This window comes from Arachis ipaensis, chromosome B1, assembly GCF_059453495.1.
Source record: "Arachis ipaensis isolate K30076 ecotype BB chromosome B1, ASM5945349v1, whole genome shotgun sequence".
Taxonomy (NCBI): domain Eukaryota; kingdom Viridiplantae; phylum Streptophyta; class Magnoliopsida; order Fabales; family Fabaceae; genus Arachis; species Arachis ipaensis.
The window spans coordinates 108,825,585-108,845,795 of NC_142436.1; the positions used below are offsets into that span (position 1 = coordinate 108,825,585).

The 20,211-nt window shown below is 35.9% G+C and overlaps 1 protein-coding gene and 1 non-coding gene across 3 annotated transcripts; both read right to left on the bottom strand.

The window, feature by feature from the left end:
- Positions 1–4,660: 4,660 nt before the first annotated feature.
- Positions 4,661–7,992, bottom strand: LOC107618782 (uncharacterized). Of its 2 annotated transcripts, none has more exons than XM_021122735.2 (4): positions 7,508–7,992; positions 5,206–5,643; positions 5,024–5,071; positions 4,661–4,911 (listed from the first exon to the last, which is right to left on the bottom strand). In XM_021122735.2, exons 1-4 carry the CDS (start codon positions 7,884–7,886, stop codon positions 4,865–4,867), a joined length of 912 nt encoding a protein of 303 aa, XP_020978394.1. In that variant the 5' UTR covers positions 7,887–7,992; the 3' UTR covers positions 4,661–4,864. The 2 variants fall into 2 exon arrangements, with proteins under 2 accessions (XP_020978394.1, XP_016176425.1); XM_016320939.3 differs by having other exon boundaries at positions 4,661–4,917.
- A 7,600-nt stretch (positions 7,993–15,592) lies between these two features.
- LOC148577862 (small nucleolar RNA R71) lies at positions 15,593–15,700 on the bottom strand. Its single transcript, XR_015903289.1, has one exon. It is a non-coding gene; the product is annotated as a small nucleolar RNA R71 (small nucleolar RNA).
- Between the last annotated feature and the right edge of the window lie 4,511 nt (positions 15,701–20,211).

Here is a 20,211-nt window from a genome sequence, read left to right on the forward strand (position 1 = left end):
AATCATGTGTGCGTGAAAAATAAATTTGAACAGAGAGTTGAGCGGGAGTGGCGCAAGAATGATGCCTCTAGCACAAACAAGCCCACGCGGATGCATGGCTCACGCGACCGTGTCATTTATGATTTTTGCCACTTCACGCGACCGCGTCACCCACGCGGACGCGTGACCCGAAAAATCGACGTAGAAGGTGTCTGGACAGAGAGTTAAGCTGGCTTGAGGCAAAAAGTTTGCTAAAAGCACAAATTTGGTCACACGGACGCGTGCCCGATGCGTCCGCGTCAATTGCATAAATGATCATCCACGCGAACGCGTGCATGACGCGAACGCGTCATAGGAAAATGTGGCTCCCAAGCCATGCGAACAGAAAGTCACGCGGGCGCGCGGCTGGCTTCGCGCAAATCGCGCAAAACTCAGGGCACGCGATCGCGTGCCTGACGCTGACGCGTTATTAAGGAAGTTCTGCGACGTACGCGATCGCGTCATTGACACGAACGCGTCGCTTGCGCCGCCCAGTTTTCTTTCTCTCTCTCTCTCCCAATCCTAATTCTCTCTTATTCTCTTATCCTTTTAATTCTTTTCTTTCATTTTCATATTTGTCTCTTCTATTTTCAGTTCTTCTTTGCTTGAGGACAAGCAAACCTTTAAGTTTGGTGTTGACGCTGCGCTTATAGGCTTTCTAGTACAAAAGGGAGGCGAATCATCTTCGCGAAGGAGCACAATCTGAAGAATAAAGCGACTGCTAGGATAATTAAGGTGGTTGAGTTCCTTTCATTTTTTATTCCTCCCCTCTTTTTCTATGTTATGTTCCGGTTTCCTGCTACTTTGTTTTGTTTATTGCATGATCCTTTATTAGTAGATTCATAGGTTATAGTTTAATTTTTCTGTTAAGTACTTTAATTCTAAAAGATGTTTCATGTACCACTCACTGAACTTGAATCTAAAAATAAAAGAAAAAGAAGTGATGTATTGCATGAGAAATTGAGTTAATTTTAAAAATAGTCGGATTTACTTAAATGTGGTGGTATTTTCTGTGATTCTGAATGCATGACATGAATAGTGCATATTTTTTATAGTGAAGTTTATGAATGTTAAAATTGTTGGCTCTTGAAAGAATGATGAAAAAGAAAAATGTTATTGATAATCTGAAAAATCATAAAATTGATTCTTGAAGCAAGAAAAAGCAGTGAAAAACACAAAGCTTGCGAACAAAAAAATTTAAAATAAAGAAAAAAAAACAAGAAAAAGAAAAAGCAAGAAGAAAAAACCAATAACCCTTTAAACTAAAAGACAAAGGGTAAAAAAGGATCCAAGACTTTGAGCATTAATGGATAGGAGGGCCCTAAGAAATAAAATCCTGGCCTAAGCGGCTAAATCAAGTTGTCCCTAACTATGTGCTTGTGGCGTGAAGGTGTCAAGTGAAAAGCTTGAGACTCAGCGGTTAAAGTCGTGGTCCAAAGCAAAAAGAGTGTGCTTAAGAACTCTGGGCACCTCTAACTGGGGACTCCAGCAAAGCTGAGTCACAATCTGAAAAGGTTCACCCAGTTATGTGTCTGTGGCATTTATGTATCCGGTGGTAATACTGGAAAACAAAATGCTTAGGGTCACAGCTAAGACTCATAAAATAGCTGTGTTCAAGAATCAACATACTAAACGAGGAGAGTCAATAACACTATCTGAATTCTGAGTTCCTATGGATGCCAATCATTCTGAACTTCAAAGGATAAAGTGAGATGCCAAAACTATTCAGGATTGCAGTTATAAACCCCACTATAAGAAGAGACATGAGCTTAATCGAACTCTCATTCTCATGCAAATTCACATCCTAAGCTTATATTAGTTTTGGTTGCTTGAGGAGAAGCAACAGTTTAAGTTTGGTGTTGTGATACGTGAGCATCTTGTCTATCTTTTCCTAGTGAATTTGCATCTAAATTGTTGAATTTAATTAAGAATTAATTATATTTTAGCCACTATGGATGCTATTTTGAGTTTTGTACAATACTGTTTATTTTAGGTAATATTTGGCGGAATTTGATGGAGTTTCTGCAGAGAAAGAGAAGAAGCCAAGGAGATTACCAGCGAATACCGACGCGGACGCATGGCTCACGCGACCGCGCGGAATGGAGGAAATCGCAATAACGCGATCGCGTGCCTGACGCGATCGCGTGGACTGAAATCTGCACAAATGACGCGAACGCGTGGATGACGCGGACGTGTCACATGCGCCATGTGCAGAAAATACAGAAAAACGCTGGGGGCGATTTTTGGGCTGTCTTAACTCAATTTTCAGCCCAGAAAACACAGATTAGAAGCTGCAGAATGGACAGAACAAGTGGTCCCCACCCATCAACTGAAGATCTGTTAATTAATTCAAATTTAAAATCAAATCTTAAATTAGGAAAATATATTATTTTAAATTTAATTTTCAATATCAGATTTTAAATTTATTAGGATTAGTTATAAAAAGGGATCTGGTGCTATTAGATTGTAACTCAATACATTTTACCTGAATTCTTATTTTCTCTTTTCCATGAGCAACTAAACATCCATTGTTAAGGTTAGGAGCTCTGTCTATTTGTATGGATTGATTTTATTACTTTTTCTATTTTAATTTATGTATGGATTTATATTTAAGAATTGTTTTCGCTCTTTATTTTATGAATTTGGGTGGAACGGAAGTATGACCCTCTTTCTATTTGAGTTCTTGTAAAACTTGGAAAAGCTCTTTACTTGAACAACAGCTTGAAAACATATTCTCCTAAATTTTAATTATTTGGATTTAACGGGATACGTGACATATAATCCTTATATTTTTGGGTAATTAGAGTTTTTGTGGCATATAAACTGGAATTTGATTATCACCCTCTAATTGGAATTAATTGACCAAGGAATTGGCTGTTGATGAATTTTAGAGGAGACTAGGAAGGTCTAAGGAATTAGGGTCTAGTCACATATAGTTTGCCATAAATTAAATCCTACATGATTAAAATAGTTAGTGAGAAAAATTAATCCGGAAAAATAGATAACTCTGAAACCTTAACTATCTTCTCCATATTTTATTCCCAACTTATTTATCTGCCTATCTTTAATATTTTTTATATTGTTTAATGTCTTTTATACTGCATCTCAACACTATTTTCTGTTTGTCTAACTAAGCCTATCAAATACCATTGTTACTTAATCCATCAATCCTCGTGGGATCGACCCTTACTCACGTAAGGTATTACTTGGTACGACCCGGTGCACTTGTCGGTTAATAAGTGTGGTTGTAAATTACCGCACCACATATCAATATTTAATTTAGCATACGTAACTAAAGGCGATGTAATGAATCTTATTGGGTAAGTACATCTACATTGCGAATAACCACCTAGGAAGATCATTGAATGATTTCTCCCAATGTCCATATATCTTAGCAATGACTCTCTATTTTGCGACTTGCAAGCCAAACCTTTCTGTAGGATGCTTTGTAACCAAAGTGATTCTCAACAAATTCTTGCAGAACTCTTATGCTGATCATTGGGTCTGCTTTGACCATTATGAATATATGTTGAGTAATAACCTTCGAATCCAACCTTCCATGGTCTTGGCTTATTGATGGTTGCATGCAAGTACAAGGACCATTGTATCTCCTCACTTTCCATTTTTTCCACTTTCGGTGATAAGAAATACGTATGCTCTATTAACATCCTGACCAAAACTGAATGCACTGTACAACATATACGGCCTTGACCTAAATGTTATATACCTTAAATGCCATAATAACTTCCTCTTTATTTTCATAATTGTTGTCCAATTTCAAACTCATTCGTAGGATCATCCTCTGGACCTCCTTGACCAAAGGCACAATCTGAATTCGTTGCCTCGAGACTTAATGTGAAAAAGTGATCGAGATAATCGTACAGTCGGAAAATAACAGGCAGTGTTAGCGCGAGTTGCGCGTCTGTGTTTAAAGAATGTTTTAGTTATTTTTTCTAACATGGAAATAAAAAGATGACTTAATTAATAACGTTGTTTATATCTACGTCTCTCATTTTATTCATGTCAAATTTATCAGCATAAGAATATTAAATCTGTTTAAATTTGTTTGAGATAAAAATAAAACGTTTGAAATTTTAAGAATCAATTTAAAATTTTGTCCAAACATTAAAATCAAAATAATACTTTACTTTTTACTTTAACATTAAAATACCAATTTTGGATGACAAATTAAAGATCTCAAATTCCTAAGCAAATTTACAAAATTAAAAACATATTTGAAGGGTTAAAATGTCATTTTATTGTTTAGAAATATATTTCTGATGAAATTAGACCTTTTAAAAGCCAAAATTGTAGTTTATTCTACAACAGATTAAAAAAAAAAGTAAATTATAGGAATTTAATCTTATAATTGTGCTATTTAGATAACTAATAACATAGCCAACTTTCAGTAATTAAACTCTTTCACATGGCTCGTCGTGTAATTTTGCATGAACCGTACCAAAGAAGAAAAGTTTTGTTAAATCAATAAAGACGAGAATTAGTGCTCTGTGTGGAGGATCAAAACTCTCGTCTTGTGGAGGGAAATATAGTCCCTTTCTGGCTTTCTGCTTAGAACGCAATTTGGAAATCATGGATTATGATGAGGAGTGCAAGTATGCAACTAATCTGCTCGAATAATTCATTACTCTGGTAAACATGAGATGTTAAATATTACTAATATAAAGCAAAACACTCTTTCTCAGTCTCTCTCATTACATTGTATTTGAATCATTGTATGGACATACATGTTCTTGAACAAAAGTTGGCATTTACAATAAGGAATGGAATATATCAGTCATTATCATATAATGATAGTCTCGCGTGCTTAATTACCATGCTTTTCAAATTAAATCTGGTTTATTGTTATCCATAGTAGCATGTACGTCAACAATCCTGCCACTGCCAAAGAAATTAAAGTTACGCACAACAAAATTACACCTCCGATCATCGTCAAATGGATTGGTAATTAAAATGGAGAAGAAAAAGAATATCCAATTATAATTACCTGCTGACACTTTCATCGCCATAGGCCTTGTTCCCGATGACAAGCCAACTATATGAAAAAAAAATTATAGTAAGAAACAACATTCGCTAATGTTGATAATCAAGTACATAAACACAAGATCGATATACAAACAAAATGAACCGATTAAGCAAACTCAAAGCACGATTAATTAAATCACAAACCTGAATCGCAATTGGAGGATGAATTAACTTTCCCACACATACAAACCTGCCTAATCGCATCCTCACCGTAGCCACAGGTCCCACCCGTAGCCTCACAGGCCCCACAGAACTCATCATTCCCTTGCAGCGAATACCTCACTCTGATCCCATAGGACCACTCGCTAGGCCCATCAACCCTCAATGGTGCCACACTATAAGCACTGCTGTACCCTTCACACTCCAGCTTTGTCAAATTGATCCCCTTGATTGTCTCGTACGGCACCGCACAGCACTCCGGTGGACCTGACCCAAAGAACTCCTCTCGGGCCCACTTATTGTGGCCCAAACCATCCCACGCCGGGCACCCGTAATACTCTTCGCAGCTCATCCCTGAAACGTTTCGGCATGGCAAGTGCTTTCCCGGGAAACCTTGGAACAATGGTGATCGGGGAGAACAACCTTGTTTTGCACAAAATAAATACATTACATATTTACATTACTATAACTATAAGTAAATAAATAAAGGAATGTTATATGTGTGTACAGCTTTGAAAAAATAAAAAAAATATTTTTATATTATAAAAATAATATAAATATCTTTTCTCAAATAAATATATCAATTTTATGGAAAGAAAGTTAGTATAAAAAAGTAATAATAGAGAGATAATAATTTATCTTATTTAATTTATCATTTATAATTTTGTTGCGATCCAGTCCAGCTGGCCTCATGGCCAACCCGGCTAACACACTGCTTCGTCGGATCCGGGCGGCCGGTTTGCGGGGCACCGCGTAACCGGACCTTGACCTGGATACCTTTTCTCTAAGGAGCCAGTTCACTTGGCAACAGCTGGCAAAGGGAAAATTTCGCAGAAGGTGAGTTTGTCCTTGAGGAGCCCACCTCTGATACGGTATATATGGGGAGGGTCCTACCCCTCCCCCAAGGTAGGTCACTATACCCTACTCTTTGCTACGTGCATACTTCCTGACTTTGGCGTCGAAGTGTCATTGCAGGTGGCTCTCCCCAATCTACACGAAGAGCTCAAGAGACCGTTCGCTCGCACATTACTCCCATCCGGTCCATATTCAGACTCATTCTCACCAATTTCTAGGGATCTGCCCCAACCCGTCGGACCCCCGAGCTACCGAACAAATTTTATGTATGTAACATTTATAATAAAAATAATTGTTACATTTAATATTATGTATTTGTTTATTTTAGTGATAATTAATAAATATAAATAAAAAAATAAAAAAGCAAATTATTAGTATCTTTAATTTGACCCAAGACTTTAGCCCAAACATTTTCGTTTAAGGGGTATGAAATAATAGTAATTAATGCAGATATGCATATGGCAGTATAGGATAACGAGAGAAATATTTTGATGTGGTATTTTGATTATTATCTTATCGGTTCCGCTACGTTACCAACAGCATATCTGTCAACTTCTGCCAACTCTTATTTATAATTGTATTTTATGAAAGTGTCTTCGTGGATGTGTCTAATAAAAATATCTTTTTTATGGTTGTGTTTAATAGAAGTGTCTTTATAGATATATTTTCTAGATGTATCTCTTTATATATGTATTTAAAATATAATAATTAATTATTGTTAACAATAAATTGGCAGATAATATGTTGGTACCCTATACTTTTTCTTATCTTATATATTAACTCTATGATAAATATATTTTGAACTGAAAATTATAGTATTTATTGTAAACAAAAATAAACGTGCATAATTTATAAAAAAAATAAATAGAACTTAAATCTTATTTAAAAATGAAAAATATGCAAGTTTATTTGTTTATTTTTAATATAAATATGTTTACTAAGAAAGTAAAGGATTAAATCAGCGCTTATAAGGTAAAAAGTAAAAACTATACTGAAGTAAAAATGATGGAGCAAAGGTTTACTAGCTATGATAAAAAATAACGAGTAACTATCTAAATCAATCTCTAAGACTTTTAAAAATAAATATTTTAATTTTAACAAATTAGTTTTTAGTCTATTTTCTAACAAAATAATTACTCAAATTAATCCCTAAAAATTTTAAAAATATACATTTTATTAATCTTAAAAAAATTAATATATAAATCAATACTCAACGTTTTTTTTGTTATATATTTTTTTTTGTTAAAAACAAACAAGTTGAATAATAATACATTAAAATCTAAATTAAAATACTTTTTTAATACAAATATATTTTTTAAAATAAATTTTTTTAATTATACTAAATACAAAAATATCAACTAAAATAAAAATTTTTAATAAAAAATAAATATTTGTACGTCTTATGTAATAACTAATAAGTAATAACCGGTACCAATGAGCATGAAGACGTTGTCTGGTGCAGGGTTCATGTAAGGTGCGCGCCATGGTTCGAGGGCGAAGCCATTTCCCTTGTTGCCAAGGACAATGGTGTCACAGGTTGAGATGTGTGGCTCGTGAAGAGTGAGAGCCTGGTAAGCGTAGTCGATGTTGAGGACCTTGTAGGAGCCGGATGATATATGGAGCATGAGAACGTCGTTGATGCAGAAGAGAAGGTCCCGGAAACCCGGGTGGCCGCAACCGTGTTGGAGAGCGAACGGGTAGTCTATGCTTATGTTTCCGCAGTATGAACGGCACGAGTTTGCGTTATTCAGAGGGGTCAAACACGCTGAGAAGATAATAAGTAGATAGACGGTATGGAACAATTTGGACATGGTTTTTGGCTAGACAAGGCTAAGCTAGCAAGCACTTGTTTTAGGGAGTGATAGACGACTGAAGTTGCTGTAGTGGGACAATGATACTTTGCTTGGTTATATTGCCTCTTTGTTATTGGGATATAGGAGTTTATTCATGATTAAGGGGGTTGCTTTATTCACATAATCACATGCTGAGGAATCTAGTTGAATTGTGTATGGGTTTTTCTTTCGCTTTTTGTTGGCGCCGGAATTATTACTTTTTTATTTTTCCTCTTTCTTCTCTTTTATTGATTAGATATGATACATGCATATTGAATTATTGACACAGCCACAAAGTCATGGAATATGGCATAACAAATAGAAATTTTAAATTTTTATAAAGCATAGAAAATTCTACCCAATCCCTTTTAAAATAATATGTAAGTTATTTTTCATTATATATCACAATTTAATTGGTTATTATCTTAACTATAGTTGAATTATTTTGTAATTTATTATTTGAGATGGTAATGATATAATTTCTTAAAGAGTTATGCTACACATACAAGTCTGTTTGGCTTACAAGTCTTATAAGTTGGGTCAAATCTAACAAAAACTACATTCACCCACTAGAGCGTGATAACACACGCGTCACTCAACCATTTCCAAAGCGCACTCTCACTCACCATTATGGAGGACACTTCTTCTTCACGTTCCTCCTTCTCCTCCTCCTTCTTCTTCTACTCCTTTTTCTTTGCGTTTCTCTTCCTTTTTTTTCGCATGTTTCATCTTCATCGTTGTTTTTTTATTACCGTTGTTGTTGCTGCATTTTTTTCCTCCTCTTTCTATTGATTTTACAATATTATGTGTTTTTTTCTTCTTTGTTTGATTTTTTCTCCCAAAAAAAATTATAAGAAAACGAAATAAGAAGATGAGGAAGAAGAAGCAGTAAAAGATGAAGAGGCAGTAGAAGATGAAGAGGAGGAAGAGGAAGAGTTTTGAATTATGCAGAACTTATCAAAATAAAAATACACCCAAATATCTTCGTATTACACCCAAATATCTTCGTGTTACACCCAAATTTGCTGCAAATACAGAAAAATATTTTCTCTAATGCTACATTTTTTTCTTCTTTTTTTTATTTCTTTCTTTCTTTTAGTTAAATGGATGTAAGTTCATCCTCTTTCAAGTAATTTTGAAGCATTATGTATTTCTTCTTCTTATTCTTTTTTTGATTTTTTTGTTTTTATTCTTGTTAAGAGAGTAAAACAAGAAGAAACTTGAGAAGGTAAAATAAAAAAGAAAAGATGAATAAGAAAAAAAAGAAGAAAAAGATTGCGATGATGATAAAAAAGAAGAAACAGTAGAAGATGAGAAGGAGGAAGAGGAAGAGTTTTGAATTATGTAGAACTTATCAGAATAAAAATACACCCAAAACTTCTTAAAATACACCCAAATATCTTCGTACTACACCCAAATTTGCTGCAAATATAGAAAAATATTTTCTCTAATGCTGCATTTTTTTCTTCTTTTTTTCGTTATTTCTTTCTTTCTTTTAGTTAAATGAATGTAAATTCATCCTCTTTCAAGTAATTTTGCGGCATTATGTGTTTCTTCTTCTTCTTTATTTGATTTTTTTGTTTTTATTCTTGTTAAGAGAGTAAAACAAGAAGAAACTTGAGAAGGTAATATAAAAAAAAATATGAATAAGAAAAAAAAGAAGAAGATGGTGATGATGATAAAAAAAAAGAAAAGGAAGAGTTTTGAACTATGCAGAACTTATCAGAATAAAAATACACCAAAAATTTCTTTAAATACATCTAAATATCTTTGTGTTACACCCAAATATTTTTGTACTACACCCAAATTTGCTGCAGAAAAATCTTTCCTCTAATGCTATATTTTTTTTTCTAAATTGAACCACACCTTAGCCTTGAATTCAAAACAATAATCAATTTCGTTCTAGTTCAATTGACAATCTGAACTTGAATTATTTATTATTTTCAACAAACGAGATAACTAATGATGAAGGAGAAAGAGAAAATGAAAAGAGGAGAAAAAATTTTAATGAAAAAAGAAGGAGGAAGAGAAGGAGGAGGAAGAGATAGTGTTGATGACGACGATAACGAGAAAGAAAAATTACAAAAAAGAAGAAGAAGAGACACGGAGAAAGAAGAAGAGGAGGCACGGAGAAAGAAGAAAAAGGAGAAGAAAAAGAGGAGGCACGGAAAAAGAAGAAGAAGAAGAAAAAGAGGCACAGAGAAAAACGTGAAAAACACGTGAATATAAATGACTTGTATGACTTGTATGGGAAAACGCTTGTATGTGGAGAATAATCCTTTCTTAAAATATCAAAACCCCACTCCCATTAATTGAAGCACATTTCCACTCCTCAATTCTTTCTTCATTATATAGCTTGGGTCCTTCCAAATATCACCGTTGTCGTTGTGACAAGAAGCGCCGACGTCGTCGTCATCGTCCTCCCACACAATCTCTCTTTCTTGAGTGCATCATCCCTTAACGATGTCGTTAAATTTCCGTCGTCCGTAATTTTGTCGTGTTTTTTAATACAAACAAAAAATTTTTTTTATTTCTCACCACGTCAACGCTTCTTGTCACGATGGCGAGTCGCGACTGATGTTATTGGAAGGACCCAAGCTACATGATGATAAAAGAATGAAGGAATAGAAAGGTGCTTCAATTAATAGGAGTGGGGTTTTTATATTTTAAGAAATTATATTATTATTCATCTCAAATAATAAATTACAAAATAACTCAGCTATGATTAAGATAATGACCAATTAAATTACGATACATCATGAAGGATAACTTATATGTTATTTTAGAAGGAGTTGAGTAGAATTCACTTTTATATATATATATATATATATATATATATATATATATATAATTTTTTATTCGTTATATTAAATATTTAAAATATTTTTTATTTTAATAAATATAATATATATTATTTTAAATTTATTTTAAAAATATATATTAAGAATAAAATTAAATACATTAATACATAATAATATTTAGATGTATCTAAATATATTAGGATATGTATTTTTTATTTTTTGTTAAAACCATTGGATACAATAAATATGTGTTAAACGAATATCGACCACCATCATATTTAAAATATATTCGACATACTAATACGATAACTTCGGTGTCAATGCTTCATAGTGGATTAGTATATATAATGCTTTTGCTTTTGATGGTAGCTTTTAATTTGAAGTTGTGGTTGCCTCTTTTTGGTTTCCCGGGTGTTCTTGCTGTAGAATATAATAAACCCTGCTTCGTCATTACTGAATGTTTAGTTCCAATTTAATTTTAAAGCTCGGGTAATATTGATTTTTTTTTATTTTCAGTTATTTCTAGTTATAACTGATTTTAAAACTTTGAAAAATGTAAATTTGAATTCCTATACTATTATAAAAGATTATATTTTGTATGAGTAAACTACTATTTCTACTCATGAAAGTTGAAAACGTTGACACATCTATCCATAAAAAAAAAAAAGAAAATTACCATTTTGATGAGCAGATAATTTATACGCTTTTTGACATTGTTTTTAGTATATTTTTAGTAGGATCTAGTCACTTTTAGGGATGTTTTCATTAGTTTTTATGTTAAATTCACATTTCTGGACTTTACTATGAGTTTGTGTGTTTTTCTGTGATTTCAGGTATTTTCTGACTGAAATTGAGGGACTTGAGCAGAAATCAGATTCAGAGGTTGAAAAAGGACTGCTGATGCTGTTGGATTCTGACCTCCCTGCACTCAAAGTGGATTTTCTGGAGCTACAGAACTCGAAATGGCGCGCTTCCAAATGCGTTGGAAAGTAGACATCCAGGGCTTTCCAGCAATATATAATAGTCCATACTTTGGCCAAGAATAGACGACGTAAACTGGCGTTCAACGCCAGCCTTCTGCCCAAATCTGGCGTCCAGCGCCAGAAAAGGATCCAAAACCAGAGTTGAACGCCCAAACTGGCACAGAAACTGGCGTTCAACTCCACAAATGGCCTCTGCACGTGCAACACTCAGGCTCAGCCCAAACACACACCAAGTGGGCCCCGGAAGTGGATTTATTCATCAATTACTTACTCATGTAAACCCTAGTGACTAGTTTATTATAAATAGGACCTTTTACTATTGTATTAGGCATCTTTGATCATCTTAGGATCTTAGGATCATCTTTGGACGTCTGGTTCTTAGATCAAAGGGGCTGGCCATCTCGGCCATGCCTGGACCTTTACTTATGTATTTTTAACGGTAGAGTTTCTACACTCCATAGATTAAGGTGTGGAGCTCTGCTGTTCCTCAAAGATTAATGCAAAGTACTACTGTTTTCTATTCAATTCTTCTTATTTCTCTTCTAAGATATCCATTCGCACCCAAGAACGTGATGAAGGTGATGATTATGTGTGACGCTCATCATCCTTCTCCCTTATGAACGCGTGCCTGACAAACACTTCTGTTCTACATGAATTAAGCTAGAATGAATATCTCTTAGATCTCCTAACCAGAATCTTCGTGGCGTAAGCTAGAATGATGGCGGCATTCAAGAGAATCCGGAAGGTCTAAACCTTGTCTGTGGTATTCCGAGTAGGATTCAATGATTGAATGACTGTGACGAGCTCCTAACTCGCGATTGTAGGGCGTTAGTGACAGACGCAAAAGGATAGTAAATCCTATTCCAGCATGATCGAGAACCGACAGATGAATAGTCGTGCCGTGACAGGGTGCGTGAGCATATTATTCACTGAGAGGATAAGATGAAGCCATTGACAATGGTGATGCCTCCAGACGATTAGCCGTGCCGTGACAGGGCATTGGATCATTTTCCCGTGAGATGACCGAAAGTAGCCATTGACAATGGTGATGTATCACATAAAGCCAGCCATGGAAAGGAGTAAGACTGATTGGATGAAGATAGCAGGAAAGCAGAGGTTCAGAGGAACGAAAAGCATCTCCATTCGCTTATCTGAAATTCCTACCAATGAATTACATAAGTATCTCTATCCCTATTTTACTATATAATATTCGAAAACACCATTATCACTTTATATCTGCCTGACTGAGATTTACAAGGTGACCATAGCTTACTTCATACCAACAATCTCCGTGGGATTCGACCCTTACTCACGTAAGGTATTACTTGGACGACCCAGTGCACTTGCTGGTTAGTTGTATCGAAGTTGTGACAATTATGTATTGAGATCAGAGCACCAAGCTTTGGAGCCATTACCAGGGATTGTTTGAGCCTGGACATCACAATTTCGTGCACCAAGTTTTTGGCGCCGTTGCCGGGGATTGTTCGTGTTTGGACAACTGACGGTTCATCTTGTTGCTCAGATTAGGTAATTTTCTTTTTATTTTATTTTCAAAAATATTTCTAAAATTTTCTCAATTGTTTTCGAAAAAAAAAATGTTTCCAAAAAAACTTTATTCAAAATTTTTAAGAATGAATTCTAGTGTTTCATGATGATTTGTTGAATCCTGGCTGGCTGTAAGCCATATCTAATCTTTTGGACTGGGGTTTCAACTTACCATCACAAAAGAAGAGATTCTCACACACTTAGTTGTTCTATACTTGAAAAGTATCCATATCTGCTGAAGCTTGGCTGGCCATTGGCCATGTCTAGTGTTTTGGACTGGAGCTTTCCTTGAAAGCTTGGCTGGCTAGTGAGCCATGTCTAATTCCTGGACTGAAGCTTTAGACTAACATGGCAAGATTCCTGGAATTCATGTTAAAAAATTTTGGAATCCTTATTTTTTTTTTTCAATTAATTTTCGAAAAAAATCCAAAAAAATTAGAAAATCATAAAAATCAAAAATATTTTTCTGTTTCTTGTTTGAGTCTTGAGTCATATCATAAGTTTGGTGTCACTTGCATATGCATCTTGCATTTTTTTTCGAAAATATCATGCATTCATAGTGTTCTTCATGATCTTCAAGTTGTTCTTGGTAAGTCTTCTTGTTTGATCTTGATGATTTTTTGTTTTGTGTCTTTTCATGTTTATCATATACATTCTTGAATTCTTAGTGCGTAAGCATTAAAGAATTCTAAGTTTGGTGTCTTGCATGTTTTCTTTGCATTAAAAATTTTTCAAAATTGTGTCTATGATGTTCATCTTGACATTCATAGTGTTCTTGGTGTTCATCTTGACATTCATAGCATTCTTGCATGCATTCATTGTTTTGATCTAAAAATTTCATGCATTGCATAATTTTCATGTTTTTCATAAAAATTTCAAAAATCAAAAAAATATCTTTCCTTTTTTCTCTCATCAAATTCGAAAATTTGGATTGACTTTTTCAAAAAAATTTTAAAATCAAATTGTTTCTTATGAGTCAAATCAAATTTTCAATTTGAAAATCTTATCTTTTTCAAAATCTTTTTCAAAAATCAAATCTTTTTCAAAATTCTTAGTTATTTTCGAAAATTCCAAAAATATTTTCAAAAATCTTTTTCTTATTTTTATACCAAATTTTCGAAAATAACATAATCAATTAATGTTTTGATTCAAAAATTTGAAGTTTGTTACTTGCTTGTTAAGAAAGATTCAAACTTTAAGTTCTAGAATCATATCTTGTGATTTCTTATGAATCAAGTCATTAATTGTGATTTTAAAAATCAAATCTTTTTCAAAAACTAATTCCTATCATATCTTTTCAAAAATATCTTCTTATCTTATCTTTTTCAAAAATATCTTTTCAAAATATCTTTTCTAACTTCCTAACTTCTTACCTTTTCAAAATTGGTTTTCAAAATTTGTTTCAACTAACTAACTAACTTTTTGTTTGTTTCTTAACTTTTTCAAAACCACCTAACTAATTCTCTCTTTCTAATTTTCGAAAATATCTCCCCCTTTTTCAAAAATTTCTTTTTAATTAACTAATTATTTTTATTTTTATTTTTGATTTCAAAAATTTTCGAAAAAAAAAATACTAAACATTTTTCAAAAACTATTTTCAAAAATCACTAACTCCTTTTCAAAAATAATTTTCGAAAATTCCCTCCTTCTCTCTCATCTTATTCTATTTTAACTAACATCTCTTCCTCACATCATCACCAAATTCGAACCCCCTCTTCTATCTGTGTTCGAATTTCTTCTTCTTTTCTTCTACTAACAGTAAGGAACCTCTTTACTGTGACATAGAGGATTCCTCTTCTTTTCTTGTTCTCTTCTCTTTCTTATGAGCAGGGACAGAGAAAAAGGCATTCTTGTTGAAGCTGATTCAGAACCCGAAAGAACTCTGAAGAGAAAATTAAGAGAAGCTAAATTACAACAATCCAGAGACAACTTGATTGAAAATTTCGAACAAGTAAAGGAAATGGCAGCCGAACCCAACAACAATGCAAGGAGAATGCTTGGTGACTTTACTGCACCTAATTCCAATTTACATGGAAGAAGCATCTCCATTCCTGCCATTGGAGCAAACAACTTTGAGCTGAAACCTCAATTAGTTTCTCTGATGCAGCAGAACTGCAAGTTTCATGGACTTCCATCTGAAGATCCTTTTCAGTTCTTAACTGAATTCTTGCAGATATGTGATACTGTTAAGACTAATGGAGTAGATCCTGAAGTCTACAGGCTCATGCTTTTCCCTTTTGCTGTAAGAGACAGAGCTAGATTATGGTTGGATTCTCAACCCAAAGACAGCCTGAACTCTTGGGATAAGCTGGTCACGACTTTCTTAGCCAAGTACTTTCCTCCTCAAAAGCTGAGCAAGCTTAGAGCTGATGTTCAAACCTTCAGACAGAAAGAAGGTGAATCCCTCTATGAAGCTTGGGAAAGATACAAACAGTTGACCAAAAAGTGTCCTTCTGACATGCTTTCAGAATGGACCATCCTGGATATATTCTATGATGGTTTATCTGAGCTATCAAAGATGTCACTGGACACTTCTGCAGGTGGATCCATTCACCTAAAGAAAACGCCTGCAGAAGCTCAAGAACTCATTGACATGGTTGCTAATAACCAGTTCATGTACACTTCTGAAAGGAATCCTGTGAGTAATGGGACGCCTATGAAGAAGGGAGTTCTTGAAGTTGATACTCTGAATGCCATATTGGCTCAGAATAAAATATTGACTCAGCAAGTCAATATGATCTCTCAGAGTCTGCATGGAATGCAAGCTGCATCCAACAGTACTCAAGAGGCATCTTCTGAAGAAGAAGCTTATGATCCTGAGAACCCTGCAATAGCAGAGGTAAATTATTTAGGTGAACCTTATGGAAACACCTATAACTCAACATGGAGAAATCATCCAAATTTCTCATGGAAGGATCAAAAGCCCCAACAAGGCTTTAATAATGGTGGAAGAAACAGGTTTAGCAATAGCAAGCCTTTTCCATCATCAACTCAGCAACAGACAGAGAACTCTGAACAAAATGCTTCTAATTTAGCAAATCTAGTCTCTGATCTATCTAAGGCCACTGTAAGTTTCATGAATGAAACAAGGTCTTCCATTAGAAATCTGGAAGCACAAGTGGGCCAGCTGAGTAAAAAGATCACTGAAATTCCTCCTAGTACTCTCCCAAGCAATACAGAAGAGAACCCAAAAGGAGAGTGCAAGGCCATTGACATAAGCGCCATGGCCGAACCTGAGAGGAGAGGAGAGGACGTGAATCCCAAGGAGGAAGACCTCCTGGGACGTCCAGTGGTCAATAAGGAGCTTCCCTCTGAGGAACCAAAGGACTCTGAGGCTCATCTAGAGACCATAGAGATTCCATTGAACCTCCTTATGCCCTTTATGAGCTCTGCTGAGTATTCCTCTTCTGAAGAGAATGAGGATGTTACTGAAGAGCAAACTGCCAAGTTTCTTGGTGCAATCATGAAGCTGAATGCCAAATTATTTGGCATTGATACTTGGGAAGTTGAACCTCCCTTGTTCATCAATGAACTAAGTGATCTGGATCAACTGACATTGCCTCAGAAGAGACAGGATCCTGGAAAGTTCATAATACCTTGTACCATAGGCACCATGATCTTTAAGGCTCTGTGTGACCTTGGTTCAGGAATAAACCTCATGCCCCTCTCTGTAATAGAGAAACTGGGAATCTATGGGGTGCAAGCTGCTAAAATCTCACTAGAGATGGCAGACAGCTCAAGAAAACAGGCTTATGGACAAGTAGAAGATGTATTAGTAAAGGTTGAGGGCCTTTACATACCTGCTGATTTCATAGTCCTGGATACTGGAAAGGAAGAGGATGAATCCATCATCCTAGGAAGACCTTTCCTAGCCACAGCAAGAGCTGTAATTGATGTTGACAGAGGTGAAATATTCCTTCAATGGAATGAGGACTCCCTTGTATTTAAAACTCAAGGTTCTCCCTCTGCAACCGTGGAGAGGAAGCAGAAAAAGCTTCTCTCTAAGCAGAGTCAACCAGAGCCCCCACAGTCAAACTCTAAGTTTGGTGTTGGGAGGCCACAACCAAACTCTAAGTTTGGTGTTGAACTCCCATATCCAAACTCTAAGTTTGGTGATTGAGAGTCTCAACAAAGCTCTGCACATCTGTGAGGCTCCATGAGAGCCCACTGTCAAGCTATTGACATTAAAGAAGTGCTTGTTGGGAGGCAACCCAATGTTTATCTAATTCTTATTTTTATTATTTTTCATGTTTTCTTAGGTTCATGATCATGTGGAGTCACAAAATAAATATAAAAATTGAAAACAGAATCAAAAACAGCAGAAGAAAAATCACACCCTGGAGGAGCATCTGTCTGGCGTTCAGCGCCAGAACAGAGCATGGTTCTGGCGCTGAACGCCCAAAATGGGCAGCTTCTGGGTGCTGAACGCCAGAACAGGCATGGTTCTGGCGTTCAACGCCAGAAATGGTGCACAGATGGGCGTTGAACGCCCAAAATGGCCACCAACCTGGCGCTAAACGCCCAGAGTTGGGGTACAAAGGCATTTTTACATGCCTAATGGGTGCAGGGATGTAAATGCCTTGACACCTTAGGATCTGTGGACCCCACAGGATCATCTCAGGATCTGTGGACCCCACAGGATCCCCACCTACCTCCACTCACCTCTTCTCACCACTCTCTTTCACACAACCCCATAAACACTCTTCCCCAAAAACCCTTCACCAATCACCTCAATCTCTCTTCCCCACTAAACCTTCACCACTCACATCCATCTCCTCTTCCCCATAAACCTACCTCATAAACTCCACCTACCTTCAAAATTCAAAACCAATTTCCCACCCAAACCCACCCATATGGCCGAAACTAAACCCCCCACCCTTCCCTATATAAAGACCTCCATTCTTCATCAAATTCACACAACACACCCCTCTACACTCTCCTTGGCCGAAACCACATCTCCCTCTCCCTTTCCATATTTCTTCTTCTTCTCCTTCTATTCTTTTGTTTATTGCTCGAGGGCGAGCAATATTCTAAGTTTGGTGTGGTAAAAGCATAGCTTTTTTGTTTTTCCATTACCATTGATGGCATCTAAGACCGGAGAATCCTCTAGAAGAGGGAAAGGGAAGACAAAAGCTTCCACATCCGAGTCATGGGAGATGGAAAGGTTCATCTCCAAAGCCCATCAAGACCACTTCTATGATGTTGTGGCCAAGAAGAAGGTGATCCCTGAGGTCCCTTTCAAACTCAAAAGAAATGAGTATCCGGAGATCCGACATGAAATTCAAAGAAGAGGTTGGGAAGTTCTAACAAATCCCATCCAACAAGTCGGCATCCTAATGGTTCAAGAGTTCTATGCCAATGCATGGATCAACAAGAACCATGATCAAAGTAAGAACCCGGATCCAAAGAACTATGTTACAATGGTTCGGGGGAAATACTTAGATTTTAGTCCGGAAATCGTGAGGTTGGCGTTCAACTTGACATACATGGAAGAGAACGCACGCCCCTACACAAGGAGAGTCAACTTTGATCAAAGGTTGGACCAAGTCCTTATGGACATATGTGTAGAAGGAGCTCAATGGAAGATTGACTCCAAAGGCAAGCCGGTTCAACTAAGAAGATTGGACCTCAAGCCTGTAGCTAGAGGATGGTTGGAGTTCATTCAATGCTCAATCATTCCCACTAGCAACCGGTCTGAAGTTACTATAGACCGGACCATCATGATCCATAGCATCATGATTGGAGAAGAGGTGGAAGTTCATGAGATTATACCTCAAGAACTCTACAAGGTGGCTGACAAGTCATCCACTATGGCAAGGTTAGCCTTTCTTCACCTCATTTGCCACCTATGCAATTCAGCTGGGATTGACATAGAGGGAGATATCCTCATCAAAGAGGACAAGCCCATCACTAAGAAAAAGATGGAGCAAGCAAGAGAGCCCAGTCATGGAGCTCAGAAGGCGCAAGAAGCTCATTTCTATGAGATCCCTGAGATGCCTCAAATGCACTTTCCTCCACAAAATTATTGGGAGCAGATCAACACCTCCCTAGGAGAATTGAGTTCCAATATGGGAAAACTAAGGGTGGAACATCAAGAGCACTCCATCATGCTTCATGAAATAAGAGAAGATCAAAAAGCAATGAGGGAGGAGCAACAAAGACAAGGAAGAGACATAGAAGAGCTCAAGGACATCATTGGTTCCTCAAGAAGGAAACGCCACCATCACTAAGGTGGATTCATTCCTTGTTCTTATTTCTTCTGTTTTTCGTTTTCTATGTTGTGTGCCTATCTATGTTTGTGTCTTCATTACATGATCATTAGTAGTAGTAATTATGTCTTAAAGTTATAAATGTCCTATGAATCCATCACCTCTCTTAAATAAAAACTGTTTTAAATCAAAAGAACAAGAAGTACATGAGTTTTGAATTTATCCTTGAACTTAGCTTAATTATATTGATGTGGTGACAATGCTTCTTGTTTTCTGAATGAATGCTTGAACAGTGCATATGTCTTTTGAAGTTGTTATTTAAGAATGTTAAATATGTTGGCTCTTGAAAGAATGATGACTAGGAGACATGTTATTTGATAATCTGAAAAATCATAAAAAAATGATTCTTGAAGCAAGAAAAAGCAGCAAAGAACAAAGCTTGCAGAAAAAAAAAGGGCGAAAAAAAAAAGAAAGAAAAAGAAAAAGCAAGCAGAAAAAAGCCAATAACCCTTAAAACCAAAAGGCAAGGGCAAATAAAAAGGATCCCAAGGCTTTGAGCATCAGTGGATAGGAGGGCCTAAAGGAATAAAATCCTGGTCTAAGCGGCTAAACCAAGCTGTCCCTAACCATGTGCTTGTGGCGTGTAGGTGTCAAGTGAAAACTTGAGACTGAGCGGTTAAAGTCAAGGTCCAAAGCAAACAAAGAGTGTGCTTAAGAACCCTGGACACCTCTAATTGGGGACTTTAGCAAAGCTGAGTCACAATCT

What these genes read in the sequence shown, in the direction of transcription:
- LOC107618782 (XM_016320939.3), bottom strand. Translation starts at nt 7,886, where the DNA reads ATGTCCAAATTGTTCCATACCGTCTATCTACTTATTATCTTCTCAGCG. An exon ending in CAACGTCTTCATGCTCATTG is followed by an intron (nt 5,644 to 7,507) that starts GTACCGGTTATT and finishes GTGCAAAACAAG; the next exon opens with GTTGTTCTCCCCGATCACCA. An exon ending in ATCCTCCAATTGCGATTCAG is followed by an intron (nt 5,072 to 5,205) that starts GTTTGTGATTTA and finishes TTTTTCATATAG; the next exon opens with TTGGCTTGTCATCGGGAACA.